Genomic DNA, 15001 nt, shown 5'->3' on the forward strand with positions numbered 1-15001 from the left:
CATGCCTAGTTCAAAACCTTTTTGCAGTCACTAAGTTGCATATTATCAAATGTGTATTGTGAAATAAGGGTAGTAAACAGCGTAGTGAAGAAAGTATGCAACAGTGGATTAACATTGTAACAGTTCTTGCCTTCTTGACTAAAGATGCCCACAGCCTGGAGTTGGACAGCTTCACAATTCTTCTTAGACTGGAACTTATAATAAGGACAGGATACACAATCAGCTCACTGACTCCAAAACACAGCTTTATTAGCAGGCAGGCAGAGTAAATGACATTGGAAGGTATACAGGCCAGTACAACCAGTTCAGAATGCAGATAGACTGATAACACTGTGGCTCTGCAAGTTGCATGTAACAGGCAGTAACATGAGAGTAAGTACATTGTTAGCTAAGAAAAAGCAAAAAGTAGCCAGGACAAGTCACTGGAAAATAGGGATAGGGACCATTGCATCTAGCGAGTTTATGAGGCAATAACACGATACCTGAATAAATTACCACAGAATTAGCCAAGATGTTGTGAGAATGTTATTGTTGAGTGGATTATGCCTATTATATTAGAAGTAAAATATATGGATTACAAACTAAAATATATTTTAAATATATAAAAAGGGGCTAATTTCTATATATGAAAAATATAAGGATCATACTTTTCTACCATATTTTAAATATATATGTTTGTTCCATAAGGGAGTTAAGATTTTAACAAAAAGCAAACAAAAAGAAATCATACATTGAATGTAACTGCATCTATTTCTGTAGAGTGTGTTAAAATGAATGTAGTAAGAAGTTATTGACAGATGGATGGCTTTAAATAATTATTTATCTAATGTAATCTGTGTACAGTATAAATATACATTTCAAGAATAAAACGATAATCAAACAATAATTTATTTTATGATCAGTTTCCTCAGATTTGGTACATATCTATAACAGTCTAGAGCTGACAAGAATAATATGACTAAGGTCACAATACCTGAACAATTTAGGAATATACAAAAACACAATTCTAAATTACACAAAGTTGCCTACAATCTGAATATCTGTCTGAACTAATCTGAATGCTAGTTGAGGCAAATCTGATATACTGTCCCTTACAAAAGTTTACTACAATAAATTTGCAGTCATGTTACAGCTTTCCCATTGTTATACTATGTATTTACTATAGTTTACCGTGTTCATTATTATACTTTGCCATACCTGCCATGTCTATGATTGATGATTCTTCCCAATACTTCTCCATGCTTTCATTATGTGCAATTCCACTTTTACTATAGTAAACATTTTTAAAGGGTACAGTACATTTCAATAACAAAACTAACTAATAACTAACAACCTTTATAGATTGACATTTGATAATCAGTAGGCGTTCACAGAAGTTTTATAAGTGAAATATTGTATAATATTTTTTGTATTTCAAATTGATTATGAAAAAAAAAGCACTTCACTTATAACTTTTCACACATTTATACTGGTTACCTGTCTTTTCCTAGCAGTTTGTCTTGTTCTCAATATATTCTTCCTGGAACTTTTTTCTCATGTCCTCAACTTCATCCTTCTCAATGTATTCATAGTCATGTCCATCATCATCATCATCATCACCTTCTTCTTTCGTCAATTGTTCTGAGCTAGCTACAGAGCAAACCAAGCCAGATAGAAAACTTGCAGTAATTGCATCTAACAAAATAATTCCATTGATATTACTGGATTTGCACTTCCATTAATCCTAATGTGCAGTTTGTAAAGAAACACATATTATAGCAAACATGTATTGTCATTATGAAACAAGATATCTGATACTGCTTTAGGATATAGAAATATCTCAGTGACTATGCTTTATTCTCGGGATGTATATATAGGTTTCACTTCCTGGGTTATTTCACCTCAGCAGTGTCTTCCAAGGTCAAAGCATTTTGCTAAAAGCATGTCAGGTACTTTGTCAGTAGTTGGTTGGTTGAAGATAGGACAGAAGACATTGAGAAGTGGGGAAAGTTTCACCTTACAGGTGAAATAACCAAACAAGTGAACACTAACTGAAAATATGACTTGCACACATAAATGCCTTTACCCAGGTGTTATACCAGGTACCATGTTAGAAAATAATGTATAACATGTATTTCTTTTAAAATTGGACACGTGAGACTTATATAAAAATGGAAATGCACAATTTGTAAGATTTTGTTAGCTACTATTACTTTACATACAACATTACTAAATGTGTAGTGTTGGCTTTCTGCATGAGGTATTAATTATGTTATTAATTATAAGTTTTACATTATGTGTACGTGTGTGTCTTTTATAGATAAGAATCATTATGTTTAAATTGTGGGTGAATGTGCTTTTATAGTCATTTTAATGCAGTATTGTCCAAGTTTAGAATTCTCTCATTACACATGGCTGACTTTGAGAAGGGGGAAAGATGCATTACAAGACAAAATGGACGCACCATGTCACATTACACGTTACATGCCACATTTTTATTTTTTGAACAGTCGATTGTTAAAGTGATCCATTTTTTATTATTTTTATTTTCTCTGCTTCTACTGCGTACAGAGTATCCACATTAGGAAGGATTTTTGACACAATGCCTATTCTGAATCATTTGCAGCAAACAAAGTAAAGTACTGTAGGAGACTTTCTATGTGCCATGACCAACTCAGGCACCTGTAATTATTTGAATCCTTAAGTATATTATATATTATACATTGTGTCCCTGTTGTCTGGCTGTTTGTTTAAAAACGAAAGAAATGTTTCTGCAGCAGAACCCTTCAAAGTACATCCTTTAGACTATGTAGATGACTGTGATTTTCTCTTTTATAGGACAGGCAGGATAGAACCTTAGTATTTTCTCTAAAAAAATGAATTTCTTAAATTGTATAATACTGTGACTTTTAAGGTCAAGTAATTAAAAAGAAACTCACAAGCACTAATCTAGCATTACACACAGGCCTGCACTTATATCAAGTAGCTTCTTAAAAAAGAACCTATAAATAGCTGAATGTGTAAAATACTTCTTTTCTATGGTTATGTAGTGCTGACATCACGATAGATGCTACAATAGAAGTTAATGAATTAGGTCTCTTTCCCTAGTGCTTTGAATGAAGCTTACTGAAAATAAAGTGTCCTTGAGCAGGGGGGTTCAGTACTTTTAAAGGCAATGTCTGATGGCAAATGGGGTTTACACCACAACACCATGAAAAGTAGGGAGCTCATAACCCTTCTTTTTGTTTCTGTTATTAATATTATTATTTATTTCTTAGCAGACGTCCTTATCCAGGGCGACTTACAATTGTTAGCAGATATCACATTATTTTTACATACAATACCCATTTTTACAGTTGGGTTTTTACTGGAGCAATGTAGGTAAAGTACCTTGCTCAAGGGTACAGCAGCAGTGTCCCCACCAGGGATTGAACCCACAACCCTCCGGTCATGAGTCCAGAGCCCTAACCACTACTCCACACTGCTGCCCTAACTTAAAATTTTAACTTCAAGGTTAAACTCACTTTAGCTCTAAACAAATATTTAGTTGTTGTGTGTTAAGGGTCTTAACTGTTTAACTAACCTTTTTGCAAGTTGCTTTCTGTTGCTGTTATCTTTTCAAACTCACATTCTGCCATGGCATTCTGCAGCTCTGGGGAGATGACTTTGATTGGCTTAAATGGCTTCAGGGTATTTACATGTGGACTCTGAAAAAAAGAATATTAAAGAAAAGGCAATGTTCATTACAACATAGCCTACCAGGAATGTTGTATTGAATTAATCATCTGAATAATATAGTAAACCAACAATTATCCCTAAACATAGCTTGTCTATGTATTCCTGAATAAGGGACAACATTAATGAAATTCTAGTCCAAGGCTTAATTTCAGTACAAGGCTGTACCCTGAATTTGTACAACACATCCTTCTGTGCATATATAATGTGGTCTATTGGTAAATTAACTGCTCATCTAAATGGAACCTACAGGAATAACAGAATACTAAATGTAAAACATGTCTTCATGGCCACCTGAACTAAGCAGGCATCTGCTCCTTTTCAGCTAGTAAAACCTGGGAAGGTTTTCGTTTTTTAAATTAAGATAAAGAACAGATGCACCTTGAATAAGCAACCAGCATAAGCAGCCACAAATATTCTGTTTGTATGATGACCAGTTAATTTAGGTATTACTGTTATTCAAATTTCTCATCTCAAGAAACTAGTTTTAAAATATTTCAGTCCGTAGACTAAAGAAAATGAGAGAGAATTGCAATAGCTTTAAATTGTGCCTATACAGAACATAACCCCTTTTTTCATTTTCTAATAATCCAATGTAGCCATTTAATCACCACTGAAACATCATTATGATTAGTTGTGTTGTTTCTCTATTATGATGATTATTATATGTTATATATCTTATATGGTGTATAAAGCATACTGTTAATTGCAGTGGCTTTGGAAGTTAACCAGCAGGCTCTATGATCCACTGGCAAAATATGAACACGATTACAATAAAGTGAGTTGTGACCAATTATTAAGCATCCCTGTAAGGGGGGGTGGGGGGTTTGTATGAGTCTGTCAACCTGCCGCTGTACCTGTGACCTATGATAAATCTGAAGAGATATTGGCTTCATGCTTGGTAAAGCATGTATTCTGTGATTCTCTAGGTCAACTTAGATTGTGGGTCTTAAGAAACAATGACCCTTTTCCTGTTTTTTTTTACAAAGCATCCACCATCACAGTGTCAGCCTTGTATCTCAATAACCATTTGAGGTAGTGACTTCATATACTGTATGCCAGATTATATAAACTGTTCATGCTGAATGTGTTGCTGATCATGAAATTGACCTCTAATATAACATGGCTGCCACACTGGTCATGTGGACTTTGAAGCTACAGCTGCATAGAGAAAGTAGACATATTTTTTTTTTCTTTTTGTTATGAACCATTACCAGTGTAGTCCAGTAAAAATAAATTAACATGTTCGCTTGCTTTTCATCTTTTTCACATTTTCTTTTTCATGTTTACAAGCCATTTGATCTGACATGACTTACCCCTTAGATTTTTCTACCGTGGATGCTTTTGTTTTTGTTAACAAAAACAACTCTCATTTATAGTTATTATCTTGCTTTAGGAAGGTGGCATAACAAATGCAAAACTGATTTACAGTAAGCCTTGAGGGATTGTAACAGGGGAGATCTGTGCTGGCTATCTGGCGCATGCACCATCCTGCAGGGGGAGGTTGAGAGCCTCGCAAGATCCGTCTGTCAATCATGGCAGTGACACAGAGAGGTTGGGTGAGGGTGTGTTGTCTTTCCCTCTCTCTGAGTAGTTGAGAGGCGGGCCTTGGGGGGTCCCCCCGAGGGGGACATGTGTAGGTAGCTGGGAAAACCTTGGCCACCCCAGTGAATAGTGAGGGAATAACAAAGTGTAGGTTGGAGACCCGAGCTGACCGGTTTAGCAGTGGTGGGGGATGCTGCATAAGCAGCACCTTTTGTTTGTAGTTTTATTACTGTGTTTTATTTTCCCTTTTTCTTTTGCAGTTAGTTTTAATTATTATTTCTGAGTACCTGTGTATGCTGCATAAAATAAGTGCAACCCCTTTATCATCGCTGGTATTGGGGATAGCAGAACAGCACCATCTGGCGGACTGGGGGTTAGGTCAGCCAGGGTGTCCTTGGCTCACCGCGCACCAGCGACCCCTGTAGCCTGGCTGGGCGTACTCTTTGGAGGACAGCGTGTGTTCATCTTCGTGGCTCCCGACTCAGCGCGGGGGTGGTAGCGGTGAGCTGAGCATAAAAATAATTGGCTATTCCAAATTGATAAAAACAACTGGCGACTACTAAATTAAAAAAATAAATCAATAAAATAAACTGAGCACCAGAGAGATGTTTCAATTACAACCTTCTGTTGCCCGTGTCAGTGAATACCCACACCCTTTCACTGGAATATAAAACATCTTCCTGTGGTGTGACTGATTGTGTGGGTACAGTGGTTTGTTGTGTCTTCTCTGCCTGGTGTAATATTAACAAACACTCGCACACACAACTCCATCCGGAATTTCAGTAGTACACCACTGGATTGGAAAGTAAGCAAAGACACTTTCGAAACTAGTCCTGGTAAGCATGTTATTCCACTCATGTTATCCCACTGAGGTGGAATAACAAAAATGTATCCCATGCTAGATATGCCCATGCTTGTGGTATAAAATGTATGTGACATCACAGGTCTGGAATCAGCAGATATCTCAACTTTGCCTGTTGTATAAATATACTGTACTATACATTTTTATATATTTACATTAAAGGAGCCTAAAGTGTTTGGAAGAATGTACTGGAACAGAAACATCTGAGGCCTTTCCAAATGTAATTTAATCATATTAACTAATATTTTGAGCTGTAAAAATGGTTGTGCACAACTCGGAGCCCTACAAAGCTGGCAAATGTATTGTATGCATGGAACTATACAATACTGTTATTAGAGAACCCATCAACAGTCTAGAACAGCGGTACTCAAACTGGGACGCAGACTGTATCCTGGGGGGTGCGAAAAGGTTCAGGGTTTAAAAAAAAAAAAAAAAAAAAAAAAAAAAAAGTTAAATTACAGTGCACATCTTAACCTAGGCTATACTGTATAAAGGGCAGATACTTTATTTGGTCTTTATTTTGATTGGATCACCAATAATACTTCCACCAGAGGGTTGCATGCCATACAGCACTCGTACTGATCCCACCCTCTGTCAGACTGGTATACAGAACAGATTAAAGAAGCGCTGAACAAGAGAAATAATGGCAGTGATGAAGTCAATTCACTTGAAAACATTAGAAAGTAGACCGGACATTTCCATCAATGGATTTAAAAAATGTGGAATTGAGGATGCGATCAGAAGCCCAGAGGCAGTGTAAACTGCCTGCTAGTATGACTGTACTTTGTTATGTTAAGCATTTTTGTGTTCTTTTTTTTGAAAGGTTTAACTAAGTAACAGCCAAGACTTGTTGAAAGTCTGTAACAAAATGGTTGATAGGTTGTAGATACGACTATTAATGCAGGCACCGTGCAGGTATCGCAAAGTCCAGAAACAAAACAAAACGTTAAAATGTTTTGCGCCGTATAAAACTGAGCTGATTTTGCCACTGCTTACTAGTCTATTAACCAGTTTGAAATGATTTCGAAGTAAATAAAATTTTCGTTTCTGCTTTATTGTTGAAGATTTCACACGTGCCAATACTGCCCTACAATTACTGCATAGTAATACTGTGATCGTTCCACTGTGTTATGTTGTGAACCATAGTTTTAAAACTTAGTGACAGTAAATGCTTATCATAAAGGTTTACTGATTGTTAAAATTAAGGGCCATATAAGAATGACAAATACTGTAACTGATTAGAAGGCCTTCTTTGTTGTTCTCCAAGTTGCTCCAGTTACATTGTAGATGCTATAAGGAGTTACTGTAAATAATACTGTTTTAGCAGACATATTTAATTAAGTAAACATTTATTTAAATGTTTTTGGAATTAGAAGTATAAATGCAAAACTGTGACTTTTTTTGTGAAGTTGTGAAAAAAATCCCCCAAAGTATAAATCCGCCAAATTTAATACCAGCCAAAATTTCCCGTTATGCAGGATATATTAACTTAAAACAAATGGTTATGCTGACACCTCCAGGCATGTCAGAGTTTGTAGATGGCACTGTGCATCTGACTGGTGCCTTTTAAGCTTGCATATTTTTGGATGAAGCCCGCTGCCATCTGGTAATGTATGGTGTTTATCAGCTTACTATGTAGTAAGCTGTAGTCACAATCGGTAAACTGTAATTTGCAGTGTTAAGTTCTTATTATGATGGATCGGTGGCTGCTTTGTGCAAAAAAAACCAAAAACAAAACAAAAACATCAGTGACATACAGAGAAGCCACAGGCATGTTGGATTTTCTTTTTACCACCTTTTTAGCTACCACAGACAAGAGGAAGGGGGGCGCGGCCCAAAAAGTTTGAGAACCGCTGGTCTAGAACAGCTTCATGGAAGTCAATATTTGATTATTCCATCAAAGCACTCTTTATAAGACTCTGGGTGTACTGGGTGTTCAGTTTTCTGAACATCCAATTTTACATTTCTCCCTGACAACTCATATCTGCAACTCAACCAAATTGGCAAGTTTGAAAATACGTGTGACAAATGCTTTATGTCTGGTAAAGAATTTAGTTTATTGAGCTGCTGCTGTGGCTGAGAAAAAAAGCCATTTCTTTTTTTGGTTGTTGTTTTAAAATTCACATATAACTGCAGTTACTTTTAAGCGTTTCAAATACTAAGATGTTCCCTTATTTAATGCATCAGTTGTTTCCTGTGGTTTCTTTAGTACTACATGTTTAACCCACATGCATTCTGCTTGTAATGTGTAAACTACCTACTTGGAAAATACTGTAGAAAACATTTTAATCAGATTAGATTTCACACAACATATTTTTTAATTAAAATAAACTAGTTATGCAAGTAGAAGAGATGAGCAGATCCTGAACTCGATCAATCGATCACTTTAACACTTTAAGAGCAGGTTCGTATGAGTAGACAAATATAACGCTATATTCACCCATGTGTTGTTCCAGCTATATCAGTTTAGTTTCTGACATGTTTCATTTCAGGAGTTACATTCTGGCAACTTTCAAAAAATGCAGGGTGCTCTTCATCAAGAATATATGGTGCAATACATTTTGGTACTGTACAGAAGTGGAGTCTTCCTATAGGCCTACCTTTCTGCCATACCTTCTGTTCAGCTCAGCATTCAAAAGCCATACCAGCCTTGTGCATATGCGATATGCACATACTATACTACATAGCTTATTCTTTAAAGTGCATGTATTTTAATCTATGTATAATATTCTCCTCACTTTCTTTATATTTTGAAAGGAGGTTCTTTTGTATTGCCTCAACAGTTTCAGCACACAAAGTTAAAAATGCCCGTTATCTTTCACATGTTTATTTGTCACTTGTATGTTTATATTTTTTATATAATTTCTCACATTCATTTGATTAGTACATGTTTTTATATATTGTTGTCAAACACTTTGTAATTGATTTGTATCACTTTCAAGTAGCTTCTTCACCTTGTCCCCTTGAAATGCCTATTGAATACTGACTAATTTAATTATTGATAGTTTTATGCACCAGAATACAAACAGCCCACATTTCTTAGAAACGGGATGGCCATCCTTGGGGTGTTGTGTCTTTCCAGTCTTTGTTTGATGCAGGAGTGGGAACACAGTTTTGGTGTTTGGAAGAGTAACAGAAAGAAGTGAAATGGGCCTTTACATGGACTTTTCTGACAATAAGTATATTCGGCTGATATACAGTATGCTGGTTTGAATAATGAGCGTGAGTTTTTAGCTTACGGTAGCTTACATATGGTACGGAAACCAATGTAAGATATTGTGATACTGATTTTTTTCTCTCACTTTGATGTTCCCTCCCCTGCACAGACAGTGTTTGTGACACTAACATTATTATTATTATTATTATTATTATTATTATTATTATTATTATTATTATTATTATTCTCCATTACATTATGGTTAAGCACTTGTTTTTAATGTGAAGTATTGCAGTTTGCTATAGTCCACTAGCTTTTTAGGTAAGCAGCTTTTTCATTTTTAAACCAAAAACTAGTTTAAAATTAGCAATGTATGAGGCTCTGCAATGTTGTTGCATCCCAAACTGAACTTAATTGTAAACCTAATAGGAATATGTAGCTGATTTCTATGTGTAATTATAGATGTGTGAATTGCAAGAGATTTTTGGTAGATGTTTGGGCAAATCTGACCATTTCATGAATTAAATATCCATAAGTCTAAATAGTTTGGAATAGGGCTGATTGCATAATACAGAAATAAATAACTATTTACATATATGCTTTCTCTGCCTCTTAGCAGTACTGTGCAAAAGTTTTAGGCAGGTGTGAAAAAATGCTGTAAAGTAAGAATGCTTTCAAAAATAGACATGTTAATAGATTATATTTATCAACTAACTAAATGCAAAGTGAGTGAACAGAAGAAAAATCTAAATCAAGTCCATATTTGGTGTGACCACCCTTTGCATTCAAAACAGCATCATTTCTTATATATATATATATATATATATATATATATATATATATAAGTATATATTTTGCACAGAAGGAACGACATAAAGGGAGGGCCTTAGATGGACTCCGACCATGTATCAAAATTTGGTACATCTTTTGAAGTCCCTTAACACTATAGCTCCAAGGCAGTCATTGTGACGGTTTTCACTTTTAAAATTTAAATTACTCTATGTGTGTTAAAGATCCGCGGTTGTCTATTCTTGACTTTTCCTAAATACATGTATTAAATACCCTGACGGCATTTGAAAGTCAGAATCGCAAAAATAAAAAAGTTATAAGCATTTCAACCTAGAACTGACAAAAGCTGTCATTTTGACGGCTTATTACAATGCATGCTTTTATTGTTAATATAACCTACAATACACTATTTTTATATGTATACAAGCCAGTTTGTTATCTCTACCTCCACTGAGTTTACAGTAGTATGTATTTGAATAGAATATTACTCTTGAAGTCTAGATATGTGTTATCCAAATATCTATTGTAATCCTATAAATTCCTTAGAGAACTGCCGCCTGGCTGTCTACATCAGCATATATAGTCTGCTGTCTTATAATATTTGAAATGTATTTGCTTACGATTGTAAGTCGCCCTGGATAAGGGCGTCTGCTAATAAATAAATAATAATAATAATAATAATAATAATATTAATATTACAAGGATTTTTCGAGAAATCTTGAGATTTTTGCGTTTTGATTTGAGAGCAACTACAGATATATTTGCCTTGGCATCAGAAATTTGGAACGACTTCATTGGAAACAGCATTGCCTGGTTCAACATATAACATTACATGGACAAGCAGCTGTTTCTTACAAAAGAACGGTGTTGCTAGACACAATACATGTCAAACAAACCTGTCAAATTCGGGATCAAGTTTTAGGTGGCAGCGAACTCTACCCCTACCTGTGCAAAGATGAAACTCGCCCAGCTGGTCAGAGACTGGGTGACAACGTGGTACTTAGGCTGATGTAACCGTACTTAGGAAAAAGGATGAATGTTACCAATGACAATTTTTTGATTTCACAGTATTTAGCAAAATAGTTGAAGAAAAAATAACAGCCTGGTTGGAAAAGTAAACAAAGCGAGAGTTTCCACCATCTGCGCAAAACTTAGTACTCAGTGAAAGCAATCACTTGTGTCCAGTTGCTGTATTTTACAATGTACTGGAAATGGCAGCCATCAATTCTTTCATTTTGTACAAGGAATGCACCAGGGAAAATATAAGTAGGAGAGATTGCATCTTGATGCTGGCCACGGAGCTTTGGCAGAACATTTTGATCAGAAAACTGCAAAGTGGCAGGGAAACGCAGCTCAACCTGGATACAGTGCGCATCAAGTGGCACACGCAACAGAAAACAATGCCTGGTAACTAAATACAATAAAAATAAAACTTCTGATATCTGTGTCCAGTGTGAAAGAGCAGTATGTGGTAAATGCACATGACGAGTTGATAAGCGTTACATCTGTGTGGATTGTGCGAATATGGGGGCTACTTTGAAGTGTTTTCCTGAATGCACATTCATATTACACAATGGGCATTCAGTTATTTTCTTTTTTATGTTATTTTTTAGAAATAATTACTTCGTTTTTACAATTTTGTATGTACATATACCAGTTTACAGCTGTTTACACAATATTTTCTTTTCAAATGTTTATTTTATTAATTTATTTTTTTAAGCTAAGCTAATTTTGAAAATAAAGCCTTTTATGTTTATTTTTTCATTTAAATATGGTGTTTCTGCTATGCAAATGCTAGATACGATTTTCATGAATACATCTTTTGAGTTGTATCTGAAAGTTTGTCTTTCATGTTCGTATCGAAGCAGTTTAAAATGTACCCATCAAAAAACTGTTGCCGGTGGTTCTAGGTAGTAGCATAAACCCGGCGGTTCTAGTGTTAATGAACAGCACCCTGCATTTTAAACTTAAAAGTTTAAAAAGTCTCTAGAATATAAACATTGAGATGAAACATGTCCGAAAATAAATGTGTAGAGCTGGAACAACATGTGATTAAATAGAGCGTTATATTTTTGTACTCCTAAGAAACTGCTCTTTAACATTCAGAAAATATCCTACCTTTGGTGAGCTGGAAGCATCAGGTCTCTTTGGCTGGGAGGCATCAAGCTTAAATGGATTGGATGGTGGCTGCAGGGGTTTCTTTGGAGGACGTGGAGGAGGATGCAGTGTGGCATTCACATACCTCCGCAGAGTGTAGTAGCAGTCTTCACTGATCTCTTCCACCACTGTTTTCACAGGAGGAGGATCAGTCCCTTTATCTGGTCTATGTAGCAGCTGGAGAGACATTTTGATCCTATTCACTGGAATTTCCCAGCACTCAGACAGGTTTTTTAGAGGGGTAATGAGAAGGCAAGGTTCAGTGATTTCCTCCTCCAGATGTAGCCCAAGCATGGTAGCTAAAATGTCCTCTCCAATAGAAAGGTCACGCACTGCCACTTTAACATTGAAGGGCAAGAGAAACCTCTGGCAGATCTCAGAGATGTGGTATTGCTTTTTATCATGTATCACTTCCACAAAGCCTCCTTCCATACACATGGGGATTAGCACAGGCTCACGGCCTTTGCCTTCAATTTTCTCACAGGCCAGAGCTTCCACCGTCTTCCGGGTCCCACCATAGATTACCTCACTGGTTTTACGATGCTGGACTAGGAACTGGTCACCAACAGAAACAGTGGACAGCCCTTCATAGTGAGATTCAAAAGCTTTGGTTGCCACGACATGTAACTGTTCTTTGTCACTCTTGGCAATTTCCAAGTCATATGCAGTTGGAAATTCACGTGGCCCTCTTTTGAACTTCCCACTGTAAGTGCAGGGAATCAAGAAATGCTTTTGAGCATCACTCCTTATCTCAGATGCCAGGATTCTCTTGGCTTGGAAGGCCTGGTGAATGATAACCTCCTTGCAAGATTTTAGGAACTTCAAACTTTCTACCGTATGCTCAGGGCCTTCTATTATTTCAGCCACAATAGGAAAGTTGCTACTCGGTCTGTTAAAGATGTCGTTGATTGACAAAGGCTGGACAAAGGAGTTGATGTCATACATATCTGTAACATCTATCACCTCAACATCAAGGGTTGATGGTATGTGCACAATATCCTTGCGAACTATTGAAACAAATAAACATGCAGCTTTATGATTATAACATTAAATGATAAAGATATAAAAGCCATATGAAAATATGTATAAACAGGTGCTATGATTATATTTCATGTTGTGTGACTTTTTTAGTTTTTCCTTAACTTTGTAAATAGTCCTTTGTTTTACATGATTCTGTGTCTTCTCATATCCTTCTTTTTTAGATTTTTTTTTTTTTTTATCAGACATACTGTATGTAAAACCACACAGGCTACAGGTTTTATAGAAATAGATGTCCTATGTTGTGAGGTGATTGAGAATAATCAACAATGATTCCAGATGCTTGTTAATTGGAAAAGTAAATACTTTTATGCAAAACCAGAAATGTTGATGTGAATTTAGTAGTTTTATTTATTAAGCATTATTTTAAATGATCTGTAATTTTTTAATTTCTTCAGGAGCTATTTGTGAAATGCAAGCATTAGTTAAAAACTGTTCTCTCAGCCAATCATCTGCAGGACATTCAGTTTTTTAAACTTACATACACGTATTTATGGTGTTATTGATTTCCATGATAGACACTTGAACAGTGCAGTGTCTAAATGATACATATTGAGATTGTTGTAGCATTCATTATTTACTCATTAATATTATAAGACAGGCCTCAGGCAATTCATAAGGGGCTGTGAATTTTTTATTTATTTGGGTGGGGTCCTTTTGACCCAAGTAATCTTAGACATACAATAAACTGTACAAAAGAATAAATGTTCACGTGTAATCATTTTTACTGAATTGGGGCCTATAACAACAACAAATGTAAATTGAAGGAATACATAAAGAAATATTTCACTTACACTTCATAACTGCTTGTAGTTCATAAACAGGTGTAAGAATCAGTTCTCCTTTGAAATTCTCAGGAAGGTCACAGAATGTAAATTCCTTAATGGCTGAGGTCTTTGCCAAGTTCACAGCTCGCTTTCTGTCTTTGGGCAACTTCCATTCTATTATTTCCTTCAGTGTATAAAACTGGTCATCTTCACATTCATAAAACTCCCCTTGCAGGGACAGTGGTAATGTAAAGGTGTGCTTTTTATCGTTCCTCATAACTTCAGTGTTCACAAACTGCTCAGAGTTTCTCTCCCCCAGAGATGTGAACATGATAGTCTCTCCTTGTTGTATTATACCACTGCTCAGTGTAATGTCCACAGTACTCTTAAAGACAGGCTGACCCAGCCTATTTGGTATATGCAAGGACTTTACAATATCACCAATGGAAACGTAAGCCTCATTGTCTGCTACAATCCTGAAAAGACCTGGAAAGGAGTATAACTGCATTTAGATTGTATCAGATAAGAACAAAGCACTGGTATCTATTTACTAAAACTGTAATACCTGTCTACTGTAACCTGCTTTAATATATAAAATAAGGTTTTCTTCATTGAAGACTTTTCCATTTTTCTCCAAACATACTACAATCCATTTTTGGACTCATCGGACCAGAGAATTTTGTTGAAGAATGCAATTCCCTGTAATTTTCTTTGGATGTCTTGTTAAAAGCTAATGCAAACAGACAATATCTTGTGTGTGCAAAGTAAATTAAAAGCAGAGTTATTAGTTATTTTACAGGCACGTAGCTAAAATGTGTATTTTACTACTAGTACAAAATTAAATCATGCACCTCATATCAAATAAAATAATAAGGAAAAAAAAGTCTCCTTGAAAAGGATTAGATTACTTTGGTTTAACTAAAACAAGGACAGGAAGTGAATTTAAAGACACCGCGGCACAAAAAAAAACAA

At 35.7% G+C, this 15001-nt stretch overlaps 1 protein-coding gene across 3 annotated transcripts in view; it reads right to left on the reverse strand.

Moving 5' to 3' along the window:
- Window positions 1–224: 224 nt before the first annotated feature.
- LOC117402504 (protein THEMIS-like) overlaps window positions 225–15001 on the reverse strand; it is a 39556-nt gene continuing 24779 nt past the window's right edge. For all 3 annotated transcript variants that reach the window (XM_034003721.3, XM_059024006.1, XM_034003722.3), the window contains 4 exons: window positions 14057–14515; window positions 12186–13231; window positions 3563–3686; window positions 225–1629 (listed from right to left, as the gene is read on the reverse strand). In XM_034003721.3, the coding sequence (XP_033859612.1) occupies window positions 1487–1629; window positions 3563–3686; window positions 12186–13231; window positions 14057–14515 (1772 nt within the window). In that variant the 3' untranslated portion in view covers window positions 225–1486. The remainder of the gene's footprint in view (window positions 1630–3562; window positions 3687–12185; window positions 13232–14056; window positions 14516–15001) is intronic.

This window comes from Acipenser ruthenus, chromosome 5, assembly GCF_902713425.1.
Source record: "Acipenser ruthenus chromosome 5, fAciRut3.2 maternal haplotype, whole genome shotgun sequence".
NCBI lineage: Eukaryota > Metazoa > Chordata > Actinopteri > Acipenseriformes > Acipenseridae > Acipenser > Acipenser ruthenus.